This window comes from Medicago sativa, chromosome 2 (genome assembly GCF_051527215.1).
Source record: "Medicago sativa cultivar Bolivia chromosome 2, Bolivia_mono, whole genome shotgun sequence".
NCBI lineage: Eukaryota > Viridiplantae > Streptophyta > Magnoliopsida > Fabales > Fabaceae > Medicago > Medicago sativa.
In genome coordinates, this window is record NC_140750.1 from 26574668 (window position 1) to 26599572 (window position 24905).

The following is a 24905-nucleotide window of genomic DNA, read 5'->3' on the forward strand; positions in this document are numbered from 1 at the left end:
TTAAGTTCAAACATAGACGAAAGAGAAAAAACTAACATAACAATTAGACGTCGAATGTTCATATTCAAGAAAGGTTTTGATGACAACTCTATAGCTTTAATAATAAAATTGGCTTAAGTGCATTTTTGACACCTTAACTTCAAAAAATTTGCGATTTAGTACACGTAAAGATAAATTTGTTTTCAGGCTATATCAAATTCTCAACAGAGTTTAATTCCTTAAACATAAAGAAAGATAAATCTAATTTACCCTTTTCCAATATCTCCAACTGGATTATTTACCATGAGGAAGGTGTTTGAATTAACCATTTAATGGTGACAAATACCAAGCAAGAACAGGCCTAGCTAGCAAATTGTAGTGGTCACACACCCCAATCCCTAAAGCAAACAAATAAGAAGAAAAAAGAAAAGAAGAACAAGACTATGCAACTAGAAAACACAACAACTTTCTTCAATTTGTTGTGGTCAATGGTTTCTTTGATGAATCTGATGACAACTGAGGTTAACAAATCTTGATGATTGTCGTACATATGATTAGCTCCTTCAATGATATGCAGCTTGTGGTTTGGTATGATCTTATCGAACTCGTATGCATCTTGAATGGGGTTCCGCAAGAACCATAAACTGAAAGGACTCTGCCATATATGATGTAATTTGACATTAGCATATCTATGCATCAATCTAAGTATGTAGCTACATAAAATGGTATGAGACTGAGAGTCAATCTAAGTTCCGTTGACCTATCCGCTATCATGTCACTCGGATTACACTCTAGAGGTTTAATCTGGGAGTGACTGGTGCGTATTAAGAGCCCCACGTCGAATGAGATATGACTCAAAAACTATTATATTAGAAGTTTTATCTCTCACCTTACAAGCTAGTTTTATAAGGGTTGAGTTAAATTCAACCCAAATTCTAAGAATTACTTTGGAAACACAAAATGTAGTTAAATTCAACATCTACACACATGTCCTTAAACAACAAATGAATGGATCTAAAAGCAGAAGAGATCAAACAGCTTTTCCACTAACCTGCAATCTTTGTCAATCTGAAGGCATGCGTCATGCATATTTGTACCTAAGCAATCCATCAAACTTTCCTCAGTAACACGGCTGACACATGTGATGACATTCAATTCATTTATTTTTCAAAAACTTACCAATGCCTTCAATGGTTCTCTTCAGATCAAAACGTCCAGAGACGTTGACAACAGTTTTAACGTCATGATATTTGGAAGCATAGAGAAGTACTATGTCACCTCCTGCATCAGGACACATAAACAATTGCTAATAGTTCGATCGTCCTAGCAAACTTTGGGGGAAAGGACACAACAAATTTGAGAAGAAGGGATTGTTCAGAAGAAACTACACCGACAAGTCAAATATCAAGAACAATACATGAAATGCAGTGACACCCGATTAGAATAGTTTTTCCTTACGAACCTATGTTTGTGTATAATGCTAAATTGCTAATACTTAACAAGTAACAAAACAACTATGTTAAAAATAAAACATAATGATCAAGTTCATCTTTGGCATGGTTTTGCAAGGTTTCTTTTCATTTTGAGTTATTGACTAATCTCATGCTAGAAGTTTGGATATTCCTGGTTTTTCTTCAATGAATGATTGTATAAATCGGCACATATAATTATATATCCAAAAGCATATATGGATATACCTTTTTCTTTCATATAAGCGAACAAATCAAGATACCTTTACTATGTCCGACAATTGCACGGATAACACGATTTGATTCACGGAAATGTTGAGCAACAGCGCGTAAATCATCCACCTCTTCCCAAAAGTTATCCCTCGTATACGTACCTTCGCTTTCCCTTGAAGAAAAACCCACTAACTAAATTCAAGACAAAGCATGGCTAATGATGAAGACAAGAAATCAGAAACTTTATTACATATAACTCAGTAAATGAAGAAATACCACTTAATTTAAACCAGGAAAAATGTTCACTATTTGTAGAATCGCAGAAGAAACGGTGACAAAATCAGGTCACTCTTGGAAGGTTTTCATCTAACACCGCGATAAGATTATAAGGAAATTGAGTCACTAAAGATAGTATAATAGTAGTACAACTAAACCGACAATCTTAAACAAACAACTAGTAGTTTTGTAACAGTAATTTCAGTTATCATACTATCATATTCATCCATCCTATATCGAAACTCAAAACATAAACACATGCCTTGAGCGCACCAATCACGCAGCTATCGAATTCAAGTTAGTTAGCTTCAGAGTTTGTTAGGCTCTATCTATTGCAGCCTGAGTATATAAACTAGCATCCTATGTTTTAGAAATCACATCTGATGAATGCAATCAATTTAACAAATTCTTCTCTGGATCATCAATATCATATCAGAAGTTTTTCTGTTTAAATTCTTTCATTGATTCATTTCATCTTCATTCTGATTCTCTTGCATGCTGCAACAGTCACTGTTGAAATTCAACCAATGGATCCTTTCTTTGCTCTAATTCTCCTAGTCTGATGCTCGTCACACATCCACTCACCGGAGAAAGTTTCTGCACCTGGAAACATGCTATGAAAATGGCGTTAAACAGCCGCAACAAGATCTGTTTCGCTGACAAAACCATTGCACACCCACCAGAAAATGATGATCGGTATCATTTGTGGCTACGCAATAAAAACATCGTGGTGCCCTGGTTGTTGAATTCGATCTGGAACCAAATCACATCAACTGTCATCTACACACCTACCGCTTGTGATATCTGGACAGATCTTGAAGAATGCTTTCAGCAATTCAGCCGATCAATGGTCTTCGCATTTTTCAGCTCTGGTGTGAACTCATTGAATGCACTCTGGGATCTCTCTCAATGAGCGATTAGTCATGTTACTGGCCGAATTTTACTACAAATCTTTAAACAAGTTTGTCACATTACCTAATAAACACCAACGTAGGGGTTTCAGCTGTAGATACTATCACTCTAGGACCTAACTTCACTCTGAACAATGGATTCTACACCCCTACTTTTCATGTCAAATTTATTTCTATCAGTTCTTTACTCTCACATTCTAACCTTTCGATTAAGTTTTCTTGATCAAATTGTTCGATACAGGACACAATAGCACAAGTTCAAAGTCATAAACTATAAGCACTGCTGGAGACATGGACAGCGGACACGATTTCAATCAAAAGTGTCGGTGCTATGAGTCATAAACTAGATGAAATCACAAAAATCCCAAAAAAGTAAAAACTTAATATATCCTTATTATATTTTTAATGGATGGATATCCGTCTAAGCCATCTAGTAAAGTATAATAATTTCATCCATATGGTTAATGAATTGAACATTCTCAACAAATTATCAAAAAAATTCAGAGATAATTTCACAAACAAATAGTAAATGTATTCATATATATATATATATATATATATATATATATATATATATATATATATATATATATATATATATATATATATATATATATATATATATATATATATATATATATATGGTTGTGTTCTGAATCATCATAAACTTACCCACATCCAGAAAAGTCAAAACGGAAAGAACTAATTTGTGCCTTTTCCAATGCCACAGCAAGGTTCACTATGAGTTCCGTATCCTAAAATTGAAAAGAAAAAAACTTTGGATTTAAATTATATACACGTAAAATATTTTACATGCATCAAATGATATTCTACCACATCATTTAATGAATTTGAAAACATATCGGTCGTCATATTTGAAAACATATCAGTCGTCATATTCATTATTAATTTTTTTTTTTACAACATTGTATTTGTTTTTTTTTTACAACATTGTATTTGTTTTTTTTTACAACATTGTATTTGTTAAGTAACTTTTTTTTTTTTGAAGAAGCTAAATTAGCCCACCCAAATTGACACAAATGAGGAATCGAACCTGAGACCTCGAGGAGGAGCACACTCCCAGGTCTCAAGCCAATACCACTAGGCCAACCCAAGTGGGTTTTTGTTAAGTAACTTACTATGTATAGAAATTAAACTCAACAAACTTTAGAGAATAAATTTAAGTAAAAGAAAAAAAAGAAACATACTTTAGAGCATTGAACACCATGACACAAGATAACAATGTCGTTGGTTGTTCCAGAAGTTTCATGTAATATGCCAACAAGTTTTTCACCATTTTTGTTGAGTATTATGATTCTCTGATGATGCTGAACAGCTGAAAAAACAAATGAGAAAGAAATCATTCATCAATTCTTTATTTTATTTTTTTCATGAAAATAATTTAACATTTAATGTAGGAAACTAACTAACATGGATTTTTTGCAGCTAGGGACATCTTCACTTCACACTTGTTTTCAAGTTTAGTATGAAATTTGCTGTCTGAAAATGCAAATGAGTTTATTTATAGGGGACAATTGAATTGCATTATCTATCTTGATAAGTGACTTTGTAGTGGAAAGGGTTGTTACGTAGGAAAAGAGCAAAGTGAGGGTAGCGTACCAAATTAATAAGAAAAAGAAAAATATTACACGTAAAAACAAGTAAGAAAGAAGAACAAAACACCAAATTAATTTCTGTAGCACGTGTTTAAATAAATGAGCAAATAGTCACTTTAGTCCCTCGCTTTGCACCTCACTGTCACACAGGTCCCTGACTCAGGATTAAATACAAACAAGTCCCTGCCTCTACACTTCCGTTATCACTTTAGTCCCTGCCGTTAAAAAAGTCTGTTAAGTGATGATGTGGCACGCTGACAAGGAGTATGACGTGTCACAGGGACTAAAGTGAAAGTAAAAAATGGTCACTTTGGTCCCTGAATCGAAAATCAATATCCTCAATTTACTGTTAGATCCCTGACTGTGTATACTTACTGTCAGTTAGGTCCCTGAATCGAAAATCAATATCATCAACTTACTGTTAGATCCCTGACTATGTATACTTACTGTCAGTTAGGTCCCAGACAGTAAAAACGAGTTTTCACTAAGATCCTTGGCAAGTTGTTAGTTTTAACATGCTACTTACTAACAACACTAAGGTATCTGCGCTAAATACCAAAATATTATTATAACACATAAAAATGATTCTATAGTTTAATAACAAATGTTTTCATAACATAACTATTAAGTCATTAATGTCAATCATAGAGTAATCAAAAGATTGCACCATATTTGGGCATATAATTCAACAAGTCATTACATAACGATTCAGCAAAATATTAAACAAAATATTGCACCACAGTTGTGCTTATAATTTAGTAATTTCGGTACATAAATAAACTAACAAACATCACTTAGTTGGCCTTGGACCCCTTGGAGTAAATCATGGAGTTGGCATGAAAGATGTAAGCATTTGTTGTTTATTCAGACGTGCATTTGGATTTTGACCCCTAATAGGTGGTGGCCTAACTCCAACCGGTGCTGGATCAAAAGTTCCTTGTCCAATTCCTATTGGTTGTGGTCCTTGCACGTTCACATCAAATAATTGCTCTTGTGTTTGTGGGGCATATTGTGACAAATCTAAAGTAACTTATTCTCCTTGACCCTCATTGTTGGGAGGTGGTGGTGGTGGAATCCAATTGGGAGGCATAGGCATCACACCTTGATTAGTGCAGCCGAACCTATTGTGATTACCTTCCAGACCACGCCTTGAACATGTTATCACTGGATATGACCTCCGAATATTACCTGAACTGGAAGGACCCTCGGATGCATCTTTCCTTCTTTGTTTCTTTGGCCTTCCAGGTTGTCTTCTTTTTGGTGCAGGCACTGGTTTCACATAAGCAGTTTTTTCCCAAAACTCTTCACCTTGTGTTGGCTTTATGAAATGCTCATATGTTGCATTGTATGAGCCCAAAGTAAGCAACCCATGACAATAATTTTCAGGTTTGTCATGCCTCCATGCAATGGCTGCTATTCCATGAACACATGGCATGCCTAAAACAAATTCAAACAAATTCATCATTCAGTGGTAATGACTAATGTTTATGGAACCTGTAGTGTAGAACTTGTTCACACTTAAATCATATATGTTTTTCTTTTGCAAACAGAATAGGAGTTCTCTATATATACTAACTAAGAGAAATATAGAGTTTCAAAGACAAAATGAAGAAATTTTGCCCTAAAGCTTCTTTTATTTTCCTATACTAAATCCACCTAAACTCAATAAAAAAACCTCCTATGTTCCTAACCCAAACCAAAGGCAGGAACTAAAACACAAACAACACTTAACAGCATAGAGAGAGCTGAAGAGCCTATAAAACAACACAAAAAAACGCAGACTGCTGCACCATAACAGAAGTGCACTGCAGCCTGCCTACAGAACACAAAAAACGCAACTCAGAAGCACACAGACTGCACACAGCAACTCAAACAGAAATTATGTAGAACCTGCACCCTGAAATTATGCATATGCGCAACAAGAAACTATGATCGGTACGTTGTCCACCTTTGGATCGGTACTAAAGTATGCCTTGGTCCATGACTCCTTAGGCCACTTGTTCAAATATGCCCATGCCTTCTCACATTTTCTCTTTATCCTCTCCATCACTGTGTTGAACTGGGATGGTGTAGAAGCTCTTGCAGCCTCCCAAACTGCTCCTCTTAATTCTTTGTCTTTCCATTGCTTAGTGAAATTCCTCCATAAGTGCATGACACAATACCTATGTGGGGCTCCTTTCATCACTTCTTGTAAAGCAGGGATAAGACCCTAAGCATACAGAATAAACAAACACAACATTAAAATGGTCATTAGCATAATTCTCTTTAGTCCTTGACTGTGTATACTTACTGTCGCTAAGGTCCCTGACAGTAAACATTTACTGTCACTAAGGTCCCTGACAGTGTACATCTACAAGTATAAAAATAAGCAGTACTATAATTCTCTACGTACCTTTTGCATGTCACTCATGAACCCAGCCATGAACCCTCTCTTACAAGCTTCCAAACACACATAAAATCTCTTAAATTGTGGAGGACCTTCGAGTACCGGTGTGACATTAATTTTAGTTGTTGTACCCGGATTACTCCTTTGTAACTCAGCAGCATAGTCCCAAACAAGACCTTATTGCTCTTTGAAATTCCCATCAACCTTGGTTCTCGCTTCTTTCAGTGACCTAAACAACTTTGTATCATTGATTTGCATCCCATACTTTGTTTTGAAGTGATCAAATGCCTCTGTATATGTGATTTTTGGAGACTCTTTAATCTTTTCTGTAAGCATGGCAACCACCCACTTCCTCCTTGCTTCAGAGCTTTTAAAGTCAGGACAACAAGTGTGCAATGGCTGGGGGAAAGTCTTGATTTGAAAACTTTTAGTTACTTTACTCCAAGCACAATATATCATCCAATTGCATGTTTCATCCTTGCATACGACTCTGCACCTTTCTTTGTCATTTTTCAACCACTTTATATCTCTTCCATGGTATATGGTGAAGTTCCTCACGGCTTCTTTGAAAATATCCAAAGTTTCAAATTCCATTCCTATCTCCAAGTGGACTTGACCAAACTCTGCATTTAAATTAAACTGAGGGAACACTTCTCTTCCATTTCCATCACCTTCATCATCGGTACTAATAGGGCTCCTTAGTTCTTCAGAATGGTAACTGTCATTGTCGTTAGGAAAATCATTCTCATCGACATTCTCTTCAACATTGATACCCGTGCCTTGTCCTTCTGTTGGTCTCTTGTTCCTTCTTCTAGATGGTTCAGGTTTCAAATCAACTTCCATGAAAGTATCATCATCTCCACTAAAATATGAAGGTGAGTAATCAGAATCCTCATCGGTTTCATATTCTTGTGCATCATCATGAGCTTAATCTTCATTAACTGTTTCACCTTCATTGGCATCAACTACCCCTTCATTAACATCAATTTCGGCCTCAACCACATTCTCATTAACAACATCAGCTACACTTTCATTAACAGCATCAGCCACAATTTCAACCTCATCATCAACAGTCACAACTTCAGGTTCATGAACTGCCTCTTCTGGTGCAACAATATCTGGTTCAAATATTGGATGCTCATAATATATATGAACTTTGTTGCCACAACGACGGGTGGTGTTACCCAAATCCAAAATATCGGCATCTTCAATAACTTGAAGGTAACCTCTACAGTCAGGAACCAACCACCATATTTTTTCAATACCCGCAGTTTCCACATAGTTTTGCCATCTCTTCCAGTTGATGCTTGCTAAGGTAGTCAGTGTCATACTCTTCCCAAACACAAAATTGACCATTTACATACTGCATGTTACCATTACCATATCTTTGAAAATAACCACCATGATGCAAAATCAGAGTTGATTCCATTCTAAACACAAAATAACAGATACATATGTTAACAAAAAAGAAAAAAAAACTTATAACCCTTATATTCTTAAACATAAACTTTTTTCCGGCAAATATTAATTGGTTGAAACATAAACTTTTGATTCTTTTTTTTTTCTTTCATCATTTTATTCGTTAATTGTTTATGGAAATCAAATCTATATTTTCTTCCATCTTTGGAACCCAGGGGTCATTACGAGGATGACAAGCACCGTGAAGCAAAGTGTATGACCATTTCAAGAGAATGAAAAACAATGTCTCAACAAAAACTTGTAGCAAGTACACAACTGATATTTTCAGTTCTTTAATGACACAGCTTATAAAAATAATTAACCCTAAAACCTAAAATAAACATAACAAAAACAAATAAACCAAAACTATCAAACATTAAGCATAAGAAACATGAAAAGTTATGATTTTGCATGATCAAAACAAGTAAAATCATAGAATTTGTTGTTCACTGACCTTATGATGTTCATGCGCGACTTTAGCAAAAACAGAAGGGTACATCGGCGTGATGAGAAGAAGCCACGACGGCGACGGCAGACGGCGGAGTCGCAAGTGTGGTGGATGATTTCAACGGTGAGGGTTTTGAGTTTTCAGTTCAAGGTGTTTTTTTATGGGAAGTTCAACGTGTTTTTGTTCTTGTTTTGTGTTTGTGTTTGTGTTTGGAGGGAGAAAAGAAAAGAAATACCCAATGGTTATTAATAAAGTGACTTTTGAGTTTTTTTCACTTAAGTCCCTGACACATCATATGCCAAGTCAGTATAACACATGTGCCACATCATCACTTAACAGACTTTTTTAACGGCAGGGACTAAAGTGATAACGGAAGTGTAGAGTCAGGGACTTGTTTGTATTTAATCCTGAGTCAGGGACCTGTGTGACAGCGAGGTGCAGAGCCAGGGACTAAAGTGACTATTTGCTCTTAAATAAATGTTTGATTTTATGAATATTTCATAAAGTTCTTGATTTTTTTTTTGGTTACATAAAGTTCTTTGATTTCACATATTAATATTAGTTATTAGAAGATTATGTTAGGAACTAAATTAATAGTAAGGGGATGACTTAAAGAATAAAATTGATAGGAAATCGTTAAAATATAAGAAATTAATTGATAATATAAGTGGTTAAATATAGAGACCAATCCCAAATTTCTAATGCGTTGAAGTGGTAAAGCAACGCTCATATATGTTAACTCATTTGAGTTAGTCTGGTATATTGATTTGGGATCCGGAAGTGTACTCAGTCAGAGATATTTTTGTAATATTTATAATCTCATAAACCTATTTGAGAAAGTTCTACAAAGTTAGAGACTAATTTGGTGGTTTACACAAAAACAATTGTCTCAAAATAAGTATTGTTCTTCAATTTTCATTGTAATTATATTTTTCAATTGTATCATCAAATTGTTTCGGTGGTGAAAACAACACAAAAAATATTACTTGCATTATATTGTCAATCCAATATCTTAAACTGGAATTCTACTTGAGGATACGATACTTCGATAAATTGTAGAAAAAACTCTACTTTGTTTTTCGGTGTTGAAGATTTTAGCTAAAGATTAGTGCAATTTTACGCCTAGAAACTTAGGTGTTTAAGGTCCAAAATATTGAATCAAAAGAGGGTCAATACATTGTCGTATAAAGTTCAAAGAAAATAGATATTGAAACCGAACAAATATTATAGCATACTAGGATATTTTTAAAAAGAAAAAGTTCGAGAGGGACAGTAGCCTTTATTAGTCCTCCTTATACCTCCATCCCTGATAGAGGGATACAAAATCTTGTAAAAAGTTTAAATGAGTTCAGGAGGGACAGTGGCCTTTGTTAGTCCTCCTTATAGCTCAATCTTTGATGGAGGGATAAAAAATTGCAAAATGTTTAAAAAAGTTTGGGAGGGATAGTAGCCTCTATTAGTCCTCCTTATAGCTCCATTTCCTAATGAACCTAATATCAGAAGTTACTATATCAGAAGCTAACAAACGTCTACAATTGTTAATCACTGCACTATAATTAGAAACGTCACTTTAACTACCATAGAGACTATCCAGCACAATTTGGGAATCAACCTCAAAGTCCACAATACACAACTGAAGGTCACGAATCCACATAAGAGCCAATAACAGTTCTAAGGTCTCCCCAAATCCACATCAAGAAGTGGAGACAACCACTTTGTTTTGGCCATCACAAAACGACCCTCTTCATCCCGAATACACATGTCAATTCCAACTCTATTCAGCGCATGAGAAAAGGAAGCATCAACATTTATACCTCCCGGGACTTGGTTTTTGCCACTACAACACACCCTAGGTGTTAGATTGCCTAGGAGCATGATTGCACATGGTTTGGGCATTCATCCAACTAATGAGGATGGAATCTGCCCGTTAATAAATAGATTGAGTGGATTCAATAATATTATTTCAGACCTTTTGTTCCTATGTTTCCAAATAGGAATCAGTGTGATATTGGTGGAATTAACATGTGGCGGAAAAGCACCATTTGCTAGCCATTGACAACCTGATATACTTCAAATATACTTCAAATTATGAATATTCCAAAAATAAAAAACTTCATGAATCTATGAAAAAAAAAATTATTGCTTAATTTAGTTCTTACAAGCTCCCATGAGTTGACGTTTGTCCTAGTTGCTTATGTAACCCATAAGGAAATTGTTCTTCTCCCTTTTGTTTTTGCTCATTCACAGATCTTAAAAGTGCCTACGTGAGTTAACTCACACTGTAAAATGCCCAAAGTGAGTTAACTCACGTTGAAAAAAGCCGAGCATGACTTAACTCACGCTGGGCATAATTAAGGGAATGAGCAATTTTGAAAGGGAGAAGAGCAATTTCCAACCCATAAATGTCCAATGGACTCCACATTAACGTGTTGATATGTCATATGCTCAACTTAGGGACTAAAATGTAAGTCCATCCCGCCATTTAGGGGTGGACATGAAATACCAAACCTACCGAAAACTCAGTTTAATCGACAACAAAATCAGGATGCGAGCAGGTCTTTTCTGTTAGTGTAAGCAATCAGTTTTACACTTTCATTCACTCACTTGATACACTAGTTTTGAGAAATAAGAAAAAAAGAATAACAAAATAATGAAAAGAGAATGGAGAGAAAATTGAGATAGATTCAAGAAGAATTCACTTCAAAATACACCACTTGTTATTTCTCATTAACTTATTGTTATTTATACATCATGTGGTGAAGCTAACTTGCTTAACAAGCAAAGTAAAAACAGAAAAACAAACTAATTGAAAGCAGTTACAATCTCTAACTTCTTATTTATTACTTGCGAGTGACATTTCATGGTCTTGTGTTCATATCCAAGCAAGAACAGGCCTAGCTAGCAGTACCCTTGTCGTGGTCAATGGTTTCCTTGATGAAACTGATAACAACCGAGGATAACTCATCTTGATGATTATTGTATAGATGATCAGCTCCTTCAGTGATATGCAACTTGTGGTTTGGTATGATCTTAGCAAACTCGTGTGCATCTTGGACGGTGTTAATTTCATCAGAAGAACCGTGAATTGTAAGGACCCTGCCATATAGGACGTAATCTAACATTACCATATCTATGCATCAATACCAGTAAGTAACTTGTTAAGGTCAAATAGAATCGTCGCTTCTTCATATATCATTTATAGCAACATATATATAAATTTCTCTCCTTCGCATCTCTTCTCCAAAGAACTACAACATGATTTTGTAGACAAATTTATATACTAAAATTTGTCCCCTTCACATTACTAGGGAGTAAATCAAATTGAATCATTTTAGTTTTCTATTATTAAGAGCATATTTTAATCTTGCAAGTTTCCTTTTCACATTTGATCAGAGTTACAACAACTCACAAATAATTAACATGTTAATTAAAGCTCCTTATAGAATTCAAGCATGAAGGGAAAGATAAATATAAATGATTTCGTTAATTTTCAATTCACTAAAGAAGCTTAAATATCTTAAGAAGAAATAATTCATGTTTTATTCTTTGTAGAGATTATTGTTGAGAGTCCCACATCGAATGAGATACAGCCTCAAAATTCCTTTATATGTAGTAGGCATCCCTTGCATACAGGCCGGTTTTGTAATGGTTGATTAGAAAACTCAAATTCCAAGATGGTATCTGAGTTAATCAAAGATCCGTTGATTTATCCACTATCAAGCAACTCAGGTCACGCTCTAGAGGTCCAATTCAACGAATTACTTTGAAAACACTATATGTAGCTACTGAAATCAAATTTTGTTAAGGGCTTACTTAATAAATTTTAGTTTTAAAAATTTATATGGAAATGTAGTAGTTGAACATTCTTTCACAAATTGGACGTAATAATGGCTATGAAAGAATAATTGAGAGAGAGAGAGAGAGAGAGAGAGCGAGAGAGAGAGAGAGAGATCGAACATCTTTTCCTCTAACCTGCATTCTCTGTCAATCTGAAGGCATGATTCATGCATATTTATACTTAAGCAATCCATCAAACTTTCCTCAGTAACACGGTAATCAAAACTTCCTGCAACAAATATGTTCTCAAACAATCACTCAATAAATAATATAGTACTGAGAGATTGAAAAAATAACTTGTAAATTTTCATTATCAACATCTTTCCCGTTGAAATATATCTAGAGTTGTAAACTCAAGTCATTTTGCAGTCATTGAACAAGATATAGTTCACGATTAATGTCTAGTTTGAACTTTGTGCTTGTAATTGTGTATCCCCGGTTCCAAATTTTAGTATAAACACATGCAGAACGCAAGGTGTGTCCAACATGTGTCGATACCGACTTACGTGATTATGTTCAATTAATTTATTTTTCAAATTTTTACCGGTGTCAACGTGTTTGGTGTCCGTGTCTGTATCAGTAGTGCTTCATTCATAGGCTCACAATGATAAAACTATTTGTTGGTCTTGAAGATTAAATAAGCCTAAGTAAAGGATTTACCAGAGCTGTTCTTCACATCAATGAAACCTTCCTTCCTAATTCTTTCCAAATAATCTTTACCAAGGAGTTCTTCATTGCCTCTCTTCAGATCAAAACGTCCAGAGACGTTGACAACAGTTTTCACGTCGTGATATTTGGAAGCATAGAGAAGCACTATGTTACCTCCTGCATCAGGACACAAACAATTGTTAATAGTCCAATCATCCTAGCAAACATTGGGGGAAAGGACACATGAAATTTGAGAAGGGGGATTGCTCAGAAGCTACCCCCAGAAGTCAACTATCAAGAACAGTACATGAAATGCAGTGACACCCAATTAGAATAGGTTTTTTCATGAACCTATGTTCATGTATAAGTATAATGCTAATAGTTAACAAGTAACAAAACAACTGGGTTAAAAATAAAACATAATGATCAAGTTCATCTTTGGCTTGCAAATGTTTCTTTCCATTTTGCGTTATTGACTAATTTCATACTATAACTTTGCATAGGCAATGAGGTTCACATCTCAGTTAAATGAATGCACATTCCTGGTTTTTCTTCAATGAGTGATTGTATAAATTGGCAAATATAATCATGATAAGCAAACAAATCAAGATACCTTTACTATGTCCGACAATTGCACGGATTACACGATTTGATTCACGGAAATGTTGAACAACAGCACATAAATCATCCACCTCTGTCCATTGGTTACCAAACTTAAATGAACCTTCGCTTTCCCTTGAAGAAAAACCCAAGATTAATGATATAGACAAGATATCAGAAACTTTATTACATGTAACTCGGTGTAAATGAAGAAATACCACTTAATTTACACCAGGACAAGGAATTCATTATTTGTAGAATTGCAGAAGAAACAGTTACATCGAAAACTAAAGCAACCACGTCAGGCGGTCAGAAACACAATATTTCTATAGTCATACTATTATATTCATCCATCCTATGTCCAAACTCAAAACATAGACATATGCTTTAAGCACACCAATCATGCAGCTATTATCAACATTTCCAAAACAATCACAGTTATAAGGTAGTTAGCTCGAAATCAAGTATAAACCAATTCAAACTTGTAACTGTGGTATGTTCAACCACTAATCAATTATCTTCACACTGAGTATGTTCTTAATTTCTTAATGGGACTGAATGAAAGCTTTGGTCATGTTACAGTCCGAGTTTTACTTCAAGATTGTATTCCTTCTATGAATCGAGTTCTAGCACTACTTCAACAAGAGGAAACTTAACGATCTGTTGAATCTATTAGTACCATTTCTGAAAATCAATTGGCAGGTGCTGTTCAGTCTTCTCAGCAAGGTTCTAAAACTTCCACCTCTATCAAAAGAGAGACCAATGTGTTCTCCCTCTGGTCTAGTCGGTCATATTAAAGATAAACGCTATAAACGCTATAACTTCTTAGCAATTCTACACTCTTTCATTACTCCCTTGTAAACTTAACATAATCTCCTAAAATTGTGGCTCAATTCACTAATTAATTACTTTTCCTAAGATTGTGGCTCAAGCCACCAATCTTCGCTCAGCTTCTACTCCTTTCTAGAAATCATGATTGTGTGGGTTGGGCCCATCACTCCTATTGGACCACGGTGTCATATCAACAGTCGTGACAACAATGCAGTGAATCGAGTGAATCTTGGTATGAGTTTTTCTCTTATTCATCCTATCCTAATTCTATACATTACAATTCTTCTTGAATTATAGATCCAGGATCCACCACTCATATTAGTCATTCTTTGTCGTTTTTTATTCCTGCCAATCTTTAAACAACAAGTTTGTCATGTTACCTAATAATAACAAGTAGGAGTTTCAATCTTACTTTTCATGTCAAACTTATTTCTATCAGTTCTTCACTCTCACATTCTAACCTTTCGATTGTATTTTCTCAATCAAATTGTTTGATACAGGACACAATAGCACAAGTTCAAAGCCATAAACTATAAAGCACTGTTGCATGTCGCAGGAACAGATAGCGGACACACTTTCAATCGAAAGTGTCGAGGCTACATAGATCATAAATTACATGAAATCACAGTAATCCTAAGAAAGTAAAGAATATAGATATCCTTCCAACAGAACAACCACGACAGAGATGGCTTTGTCCATTTTTTCTATATTCCTCAGCTTTTAGCTAATTATCTAGTAGGATAATTTAATTTTGTTGTGAATTCAAACAAGACAAGTGGAACAAATAATAATGACAACCAAACTAAACAAATTAAGCAAATTCAACCTAGAACAAATCTAGAATACTAAACAAATTAAGCAAATTCAACCTAGAACAAATCTAGAATATACGTGTACAGAAAACCCACACAATCAATTCAAAGACAGTGATAAAAAGAGAAGAGGCACAAACAAACCAATATTGTTTATCCAGTTCGGCTCAAATTGACCTACGTCTGGAGAGAGCAGCTCTTTAATTCACACTATCAACGAGTCTTGCAAAAATTAGCTTCGGGGGTACAACAAAAGCAAACCATAATTTCTATCATGTCCCTTTCTCTCAAGAGAGTTACAAAAGTGATCGAGAAATCATCCTCAATTTCTCACCAAGAGCAATCCCTAACTTCTCTCCATTACTCTGACCCTAAATCAAATTATGCTGACCAGAAACTGAAAAACACTGATTTTAAGACACATTCTCAACAAATTTTAGAGACGAATTTTTTACCAAAAAGTTCAGAGACAATTTCACAAACAAATAGTAATTGTATTCATCAGAGGGGTTAAAGATCATGGCAACAAAGAATATACTAACATAACAATTAACATACTAAACATTGTCATTCAAAAAACCATCTAAACCATAATAGTAAAAATATTAATTTATGCATGCATTTATAAACTTGATTGATCACAATTATTTTGGGACGGATATAAACTTACCCATTTCCAGAAAAGTCAAAGCGGAAAGAACTAACTTGTGTCTTTTCCAATTCAACAGCAAGGTTCAATATGAGATCAGTGTCCTACATAGGGAAAAAAAAGTAAGAAAATAAACATAAAAATTAATTAATATAATCTAGTAAAAGAATTTATGCATGCATTAAAGTAAAAAAGGAAATATTAACAAACTTTAGAGCAACGAAAGCCATGACACAAGATAACAATGTCTTTGGTTGTTGTTCCAGAACATTCATGTAATATGCCAACAAGTTTTTCACCGTTTTTGTTGTGTATTATCACTCTCTGATGATGCTGAACAGCTACAAAAAAAATAAAATATTATGAAAGATAAATCATTCATGAATTCTCTATTTTTCTTTGAAAATTTTATATTCAATAACAGAAACTTATAGGAGGGACATTTTCACTTCACCCGTGTTTCAACTCTGCATAAAGTTAAAGTTGATAAACTAACCTATGTGAACACATGAAAGCTAAAGCCATTTTTGTTGAAATTTTGCATGCAAGAAGATAAAGCCACTTTTGTGGATGCCTGGGGAAACATGTTTTGGCTTTGTGCACTATAGTCAAAAAAGGACAATTGCAAATTGTCTTGATTGCTTTCGGTGCTGTGGACTTTCTTGCCATGCCTTTTGTTTTGTTCAGTACTTTCCTTCTATAAATAGAGGGAACTGGCAGCAAAGAAAATTATTCCAAAATCAAAAAAAAAAAAAAACAACACAAACAATAAACATAGTTTGTTTAGTGTAGTGAGAGAAAAAATATAGAGAGAAAAAAAAAATAGTTTTTCCTGTGAGGTTTCTCCTGGGTTCTGTTAGTTAGTATTCTCCTATTTATAAGAGAGTGGTAATTGTACTCTTCTTGTATTTAGAGAGATGTCTTGTAATTTCTTCCACTTCGTGAAAGTTCTCCACTATTGCCCCGTGGTTTTTTTTCCCCTTATTTGTTGAGGGGTTTCCACGTAAAATATTGTGTGTTCAGTTCCTCTTTTCTCGTCTCTTATTTTGGCTGCGTGATAATATTTTGTTACTCTGGTACCTAACAACCTATACTATTTGAAAGAAGAAAAAAAAAATTATCATGTAGAATTTTAAAAAAAAATCTTTAGTTTATCTAAATAGTTCTTTTCTTTTTTATTTTTTGACAAAAAAAATAGTTCTTTTATTTGTAATTAGTTTTGAATTAAAATTGATATTCATTTAATTATTTTACTTAAAATTCATAAAATATATTTATTATTGAAGTTATAGAAAAATTATTTTCAAAAAGTTTACCTCAAGAAGTACTAAATAATAATTACTAAAAATGATACAAAATACACAACAATAATACATAAAAAATTACACTTTTTTCTTGTATATATAGAAGGGTTATCTTAACTCGTTCCTCCGGGCACTAGTTAAGAAAACTATAAAGAGAATGTTTTAATTTAAAAAAGACATTTTATTGACTTTTAAAGGATTGAAAACACAATTTCCAATGCAATACATTACTATATTTGTTTCTTAACTAGTGCCCCGAAATTTCATATACTATCCTAATCTCTTTAGTTGAACATCACCAAATCAATGAGTTATTTTGTCAATTTATTGCATTTACATCCAAGTAATATTTGATTTGACTTTTTGAACACACTATGCAAATGTACTTTTTAAATTTTGTATTATTCGCATCACGTCTTGTTGATCATCTTTTCCCCGTTCACTTACCTTCCTTACCTTGCGCCTTTCTTCATTTCCATCAAAGGTTCCATTTTTGTTCCGCAAATCATAGCCTCATCAAGGATGATTTAAGAATCAATTATGCAAAGATTTTCACAAATTCTACAAAGTAGTTTTTGCTTCTTTTTTTACAAGAATTTTTTGCAGAAAGACAACTCTATAGTTTATTAATTAAATATATTGATTTATCTTGTGAAATATAAATAGTTATTCATATGCGGAAAGATAAATGAATAAACCACCCAAATGATCGTTTATTTTATAAGACACTCTTAATTTTGTCTGAGAATATGAATATTCTAAATTGGTTTTGGGCTCTTTACACGTTTCACATATTCACCACTTTGAGAACACTGGTAGCTAAACCGTATGTTACTTGATAATATGTACATTAAGCGTAGTCCTAGTCATAGAACAAAGAATACAATATGACTGAGCAATCAAATTGGTCTGACTTTATAAGTTGATATGTCATATGCTCAGTCTTAGGGACTAAAAGGTAAGTCACTCCCTCCAATTAAGGGCGGACATGAAATACCAAACCAACCAAAACGCAGTTTAATCGACACAAAAACAGGATGTGAACATGTCTTTTTGGGTCTGAGAGTGACATTTCACGGTCTTGTGTGGATTGGAACGGGTGAATGTGGGTGACATTTAGACCCAAAAGTAACCCGACTCGCCCGAAAGACGAATATGAGAAACATTTTACCAAGTCGAAGACCAATTTGAAATATTTAAATTTTTATGGATTTAAAAGATAAATATGACATCAAGAGTAATTGCATCAAACCTGGAGAGAGAGAGAGAGAGAGAGAGAGAGAGAGAGAGAGAGAGAGAGAGAGAGAGAGAGAGAGAGAGAGAGAGAGAGAGAGAGAGATCATATAATTTACCCTTTTCCAATATCTCCATCTGGATTATTTACCATGGGAAAGGTGTTTGAATTAACCAGATAATTTGCTTAACCATACTAATGTCAAATGAAGGTTGGTAAAACTAAAAAGGCAAATAATTGTGACAAATATCATGTGGAAAACAAAACAATACAACAACAACCAAGCTTTTTCCCACTAAGTGGGGTCGGCTACATGGAAATGAGAAGTTCATATCAAAAGGAAGAAAAGACCTAGCTAGCAGTACTCTTGTGGTCAATGGTTTCCTTGATGAAGCTCACAAGAACTGAGGATAACTCATCTTGATGATTATTGTATGCATGATCAGCTCCTTCAATGATATTTAACTTGTGATTTGGTATGATCTTAGCAAACTCATGTGCATCTTGAACCGGGATAATTTCGTCAGAAGAACCATGAATTGTTAGGACCCTGTCATATATGATGTAGCTTGGCATTAACAGTATATATCATATGCATCAATGTAACTTGATAAGTTCAAGAATTGTTGCTTGCAGTCTTCTCTGCTCCTTCGCCATATATCATATGTAGCACTATTTCAATTATTTAAAGAAACTTGAATATCTTAAAAGCATTATTTTGTATTATTTACAATGATTACTTTGAAAACAAACAGGTAGGTATTAAAATCAAACTTAGTTACAAGATTACGTGATAAGTATAAGTTTTTAAAAAAAGTATGGAAATGTTGTAGTTAAATTGCACGTAATTGTAATGAAAGAATAATCAGAATTGAGAGATATCATGTTTTTTATTGCTTCTATTGTAGAAATATTATTGTGATATTTCAACGTCGACGCATGCTTGAACAACAATGAATGGAGCTAGCAGTAAAAGGAGAAGAGATCAAACAGGTTTTCCATTAACCTGCAATCTTTGTCAATCTGCAGGCACGCTTCATGCATATTTGTACTCAAGCGATCCATCAAACTTTCCTCAGTAACACGGTAGTCCAAATTTCCTGCAACAGTATGTGTCCTTAAATGATCATTTAATGAATACCAAATTAATACAATGCTCATGTGTAAGTGATAGAGACTGAAACAAAGAACTTGTCAATTTTCATTATCCATAAAGGAAATCCATTTGAATTCTAAAGTTCTAAACTCAAGTCATTTTACAGTTATTGAACAAGACAGTTCACGATGAATGTCTAACTCGAACTTTGTACTTGTGATATTTTTAGCCTGAGTAAACGATTTACCTGAACTCCTCTTCACATCAAAGAAACCGTCCTTCCGAATTCTTTTCAAATAATCTTTGCCAAGGCGTTCTTCAATGCCTGCCTTCAGATCATAACGTCCAGAGAGGTTAACAACAGTTTTAATGTCGTGATATTTGGAAGCATACAGAAGGACTACATCACCTCCTGCATCATGACACAGAAACAACTGTTAACAGTTCCATCATCCTAGCAAACTTTGGGTGAAAGTACATAAGAATTTGAGAAAATGGATTGATCAGAAGCTACACCAACAAATATCATTATACAGATCTATAGAATACCTATTTGTTAAAATGAAGGATAATGATGAAGTTCATTTTTAGCATGGTTTTGCAAATGAAGTTCATTTGTAGAATAGTAACTTTCGACTTATTGACAAATCTCATGCTAGAAGCTATATATCAGATAAATGAAAGCTCATTCCTGGTGTATGTTTTTTGCCAGAAGTTACGCAAATCTCTTCATAAAGCATCATTCAACATTGCAATCTTAACATGCAAAGTATGGTTGACAATATTTTTATAACGACACTTCTTGTCATAATTGAGGTGTATAATGGAAAATTAGCAATGAATGATAGTATAAATTGGAGCACATAATCATATATCCAAAACCATAACTTAACATCTTCATGTTGCTTAAAATACTTCAATATAAGCAAACAAACCAATATACCTTTACTATGTCCAACAATTGCACGGATCACACGATTTGATTCACGGAAATGTTGAGCAACAGCATGTAAATCATCCACTTCTTTCCAATAGTTACCGTACTCAAACGAACCTTCGCTTTCCCTTGAAGGAAAACCCACAAGCTAAAGTTAAGAGAAAGCAAAGAATGAAGCAAGGCAAATGATGAAAACAAGATAGCATAGACTTTAGTACATAAATTTATTGTACATGAGGAAAATACTACCCAATTTTGGAAAAGGAATTGTCATCTAATACCATGATAAAATGATAAGGAAATTGGGTCACTGAGGATAGTACAATAGTACTACAACTAAACCAATAATTCTAAACTAAAAACCAGAACTGTAAGCGTAATAACAACATTAGATAATTATGATAAATAAGTATAAATAACATCAGCAAACCAAAGCAAACACATCAGACGGGCGGAAACACACTATTTTAGTGATCATACTACCATATGATTCAGTTCATTCATCCAGTGATCCACGCCTATATCCAAACTCAAAACATAGGCAAATGCTTTTAAGTAAACCAATTAATCATCTTTCGGCTATTATCAACTCCCCCAATACCCCACTAAAAAGCATAAGTTCAAAATTGTAGACTATAAAGAACACACTGGACACGACACTGGTAATAATTTGAGAAAAAAATGGAATAACTGAATGTAACCAGATGTGTGTGTCGATGTCACACTGACATGCCTTCAATTGGAATGCAGGTGTCAGTGCTATATAGGTCATAAACCACATGAAACCACATCAATCCTAAAAATATACACCCTTCCAAAAGAACAACCAGGACAGAGATGGCTTGGTCTTAGCCTATCATTTTGCAGTATAAATCAATTTTAGAGACAATTTCACAAACATTTAGAATGCGATTGACTATATATCAAAATGTAGTCAAAATGAATATTCAGTTAATATGGTTGCGTTCACTAAGAGCCCGTTTGGATTGACTTATATTTTAGCTTATGTAAATAAATAACTAACGAAAATTGTATCTTCATAAGCTGTTTTGCATAAGCTCAAAAATAAGTCAATCCAAACGGACACTAAATCATCATAAACATACCCATTTCCAGAAAAGTCAAAACGGAAAGAACTAATTTGTTCCTTTTCCAATGCAGCAGCAAGGTTCAGTATGAGATTGATATCCTATATACACCCTCCGGTCACTATTATAAACAAAACTTTACATTTTATATACATTCAATTAATGATGTATGTAGTCTTTATTATAGACCACATACATCATTTAATGAATGAATGTAAAATACAAAGTTTTGCTTATAATAGTGACCGGAGGGTGTATAATAGAAAGAAAAAAAATACAAATTAGTAAAAGAATTTATTCATAAATTAAGTAAAAAAGAAAAAAAAGAAGAAGAAGAAAGGAACAAACTTTAGAGCATCGAAAACCATGACATAAGATAACAATGTCGTTGGTTGTTGTTCCAGAACATTCATGTAATATTCCAACAAGTTTTTCACCACTTTTGTTGGGTATTATGATTCTTTGATGATGCTCAATAGCTACAAAAACAAATAAGAAATAATAAATCATTCATCAATTTTTTTTATAAATTTTTTGTTTATATTGAATGTAAGAAACTAACATGGATTTTGTGAAGCTAGTGACATCTTCACTTCACTCTTGTTTTTAAGTTGCGTTTGTGATTTGCTGCTTCAAAATGCCAACACTGCACAGAACTTTATTTATTGGTCACAATGGATCTACTGCTTAAACTAACTATCTACCCTCCGATCACTATTATAAGCAAAAGTTGACATTTTAGGTTTATTCAATAAATGTTGTATGTGGTCTATATGTAGACCACATACATCATTGGAATAAACCTAAAAAATGAATTTTTGCTTATAATAGTGACCGGAGGGAGTATAATAAAAGGATAAAATTGTAAAAACAATAGTGATTATAAACAACTTTAATATAAATATCAATTTTCTTAATTCTCGTGATAATGGCAAAAGGGTCATATATTTAGGGACATAAGTAGTACTTAGTTACTTTAATATCAATCCGCATAAGTCATTATTTACTCACATCGATCCTTGTAAAAAAAATAATGTCAATATTGAGAGACTATTTTAACTTTAGGATTATTTTGACTAACAAAGCATAATAAAAAATTATTTTAAAATTTTTTATATTGAGGGTAGGGATGGGAATAGGTCAGGTCGGGCTAGGACAGGCCAGACTTTTTTCTTAAATAGAGAATGCTTAGACTTTTTTAAAAGCCTATTTAGCTTAATAGGTCAGGTCACGGGTCATTCAAAAAACCTCTTAGGTCTATTAGGTCAGCCTATTTAAGTAAATATGAATAATATTATTTCTTATTATATTATATTTTGTACTTTGAATTAAAATAAAAACGTGTTAACTTTTCAGTAATTTAAGCTTATTAGCATAAATTAATTTTTTGCATATTTAAATGTATTATTATAAACTAGAACTGAAATATGATACAATATATAGTCAAATTCCCTAAAAACTCGTGTTGATTATCAAAAGAGAGTTTAATCTAATTGATATATTAGTTTGCTACTCTATTTACACTTAGATCACATTGCTAATTTAAATATGTTCATATGAAATAGGCTTTTAAACAGGCTAGCATGCCGTATCAGGCTTTCAGAAGGTCAGGCTCAGGCCTAAAAAGTAAGCCTATGGCAGGCCGCAGGCCAGGCTTAGGCCTTCGAAAAAATTGGCAGGTCAGACACAAGCCTTACAAAGCCTAACTCGGCCTAGCCTATTCTCATCCCTAATTAAGGGATTGTTGTGGCTATTTGGTACACATTCCAGGATGAAAATGACTATCTACCCTTTTTTTTTACAACTCTATCTACCCTTTTATGAAGTGATGAAATAAATTTTTGAAATAAAGATGTTTATATCATTTCATTTATAATAATATCGTTAATACAGTAAGGGATATTAAAATAAATAATGAGACTAGCTGATAATATGACATCTTCTACTGGAACATGAACTGAATTTCTAACTCTTTTTCATATGCCAATACATGTACGATTTCAAGCCTACGAAATGGAAACATCGATGTTGCATTTAAATCTACTTTGTTGTGGGCGGTGTCAGCACACATCAGAAGCCAAACCCGACAATGAACACGATGTCCCCATATTCCTTGTGTGCAATACCAGGAAAGCTTTGTGGTTGTTTGCAATATGAGGAGTATTGGCAGACTGCCAGTAGTCTTTTTTTTTTTTTAATAGCAAATTTTATTCACGTCAATAAAAATGTAAGAAGCATTAAACTCGCGGATAAACAGGGAAAATACAAAAAAGATGCCGCAAAAATACGGGACATCTTCACACCCCACAAAAATCCCACAATTGAAAACACGGTCTTGAGGCCGACATATACAAGCGCAAAAAACACTCGCATATCCCTGCCTCACCACCTTGAAACCAATACAAACCTCCGCCAAAAAAATCTGTAGGAATAAAATTGCTACTAGTGCAGCGCCTACTACATAACAGAGGAAAAAAAACAGAAAATTCTGCACACACCAAAAGATGCCAAGGCAGCGCCTACTGCTATAACATAGAATACAAGCAGAAAAATCTGCACACACCAAAGGAGGCACGGAGCACAGAAGCTGCAGCTGCAACACAAACCAAACCCGAATAACAGCAAAAACAGAAGCAACCCAGCTGATCACGGACCCACACCCGGCTATGACAACGACTAAGGCACCATTGAGGATTCCAACACCACTCGAAAAATAAGCAAACTGGGATATTCATTCTATTCATAGCCCACTTCCAAGCCAACACCTTAACTTCCTCCACAATTGCCTCCACCTTAAAATTGAGATCATTAAACACCTTGTCATTCCTAGCTTTCCACAACACCCAAATCGTTGCTAGCCAAATAACCCCTTCCCCTTTTTGACATTCTTATTTCTTTCCCCCTCATGCCAACACTCCCAATGGACAAAGAGACTCGGAGGAATGGGGAAAAAACGATCAAGCCACCACATTAGCTTAAGCCAAACCTTGCTAGCAACATCACAATGGAGTAGTAGACTGCCAGTATTCTAATAAGCTAGCGTGTAACGTGTTCTATCGAGATGAAGCGATGGAATAATGTTTCCAATGATTTTAATTTTACCCTTATTAAAA

At 34.1% G+C, this 24905-nt stretch overlaps 3 protein-coding genes across 3 annotated transcripts; all 3 read right to left on the bottom strand.

Annotated features, from left to right (window-relative positions):
- Nucleotides 1-235: 235 nt before the first annotated feature.
- LOC146945862 (uncharacterized) lies at nt 236-4428 on the bottom strand. The gene is made up of 7 exons (XM_085744153.1): nt 4280-4428; nt 4057-4184; nt 3521-3603; nt 1712-1833; nt 1159-1260; nt 1031-1076; nt 236-634 (listed from the first exon to the last, which is right to left on the bottom strand). Exons 1-7 carry the CDS (start codon nt 4302-4304, stop codon nt 502-504), a joined length of 639 nt encoding a protein of 212 aa, XP_085600279.1. The 5' UTR covers nt 4305-4428; the 3' UTR covers nt 236-501.
- Nucleotides 4429-11450: 7022 nt separating this feature from the next.
- Nucleotides 11451-16709, bottom strand: LOC146945863 (uncharacterized). Its single transcript, XM_085744154.1, has 7 exons — nt 16564-16709; nt 16344-16474; nt 16155-16237; nt 13855-13976; nt 13254-13418; nt 12729-12822; nt 11451-11852 (listed from the first exon to the last, which is right to left on the bottom strand). Exons 1-7 carry the CDS (start codon nt 16574-16576, stop codon nt 11651-11653), a joined length of 810 nt encoding a protein of 269 aa, XP_085600280.1. The 5' UTR covers nt 16577-16709; the 3' UTR covers nt 11451-11650.
- Nucleotides 16710-18776: 2067 nt separating this feature from the next.
- On the bottom strand, nt 18777-22719 carry LOC146945864 (putative uncharacterized protein YDL057W). Its single transcript, XM_085744155.1, has 7 exons — nt 22355-22719; nt 22141-22271; nt 21811-21893; nt 20711-20832; nt 20015-20179; nt 19678-19771; nt 18777-19221 (listed from the first exon to the last, which is right to left on the bottom strand). Exons 1-7 carry the CDS (start codon nt 22377-22379, stop codon nt 19023-19025), a joined length of 819 nt encoding a protein of 272 aa, XP_085600281.1. The 5' UTR covers nt 22380-22719; the 3' UTR covers nt 18777-19022.
- Between the last annotated feature and the right edge of the window lie 2186 nt (nt 22720-24905).

Excerpts from the sequence above, each read along its gene's own strand:
- LOC146945862 (XM_085744153.1), bottom strand. The coding sequence starts at position 4,304 with ATGTCCCTAGCTGCAAAAAATCCAT. Across the intron at positions 4,185-4,279 it reads CCTAGCTGCAAAAAATCCAT|CTGTTCAGCATCATCAGAGA; the intron begins GTTAGTTAGTTT and ends TTGTTTTTTCAG. Across the intron at positions 1,834-3,520 it reads TTTGACTTTTCTGGATGTGG|GGAAAGCGAAGGTACGTATA; the intron begins GTAAGTTTATGA and ends TTTTTCTTCAAG.
- LOC146945863 (XM_085744154.1), bottom strand. Across the intron at positions 16,238-16,343 it reads ATGGCTTTCGTTGCTCTAAA|GACACTGATCTCATATTGAA; the intron begins GTTTGTTAATAT and ends TTCCCTATGTAG. Across the intron at positions 12,823-13,253 it reads TGATGTGAAGAACAGCTCTG|GAAGTTTTGATTACCGTGTT; the intron begins GTAAATCCTTTA and ends TATTTGTTGCAG.
- LOC146945864 (XM_085744155.1), bottom strand. The coding sequence starts at position 22,379 with ATGTCACTAGCTTCACAAAATCCAT. Across the intron at positions 20,833-21,810 it reads TTTGACTTTTCTGGAAATGG|GGAAAGCGAAGGTTCGTTTG; the intron begins GTATGTTTATGA and ends TTTTCCTTCAAG. Across the intron at positions 20,180-20,710 it reads AATTGTTGGACATAGTAAAG|GAGGTGATGTAGTCCTTCTG; the intron begins GTATATTGGTTT and ends GTCATGATGCAG.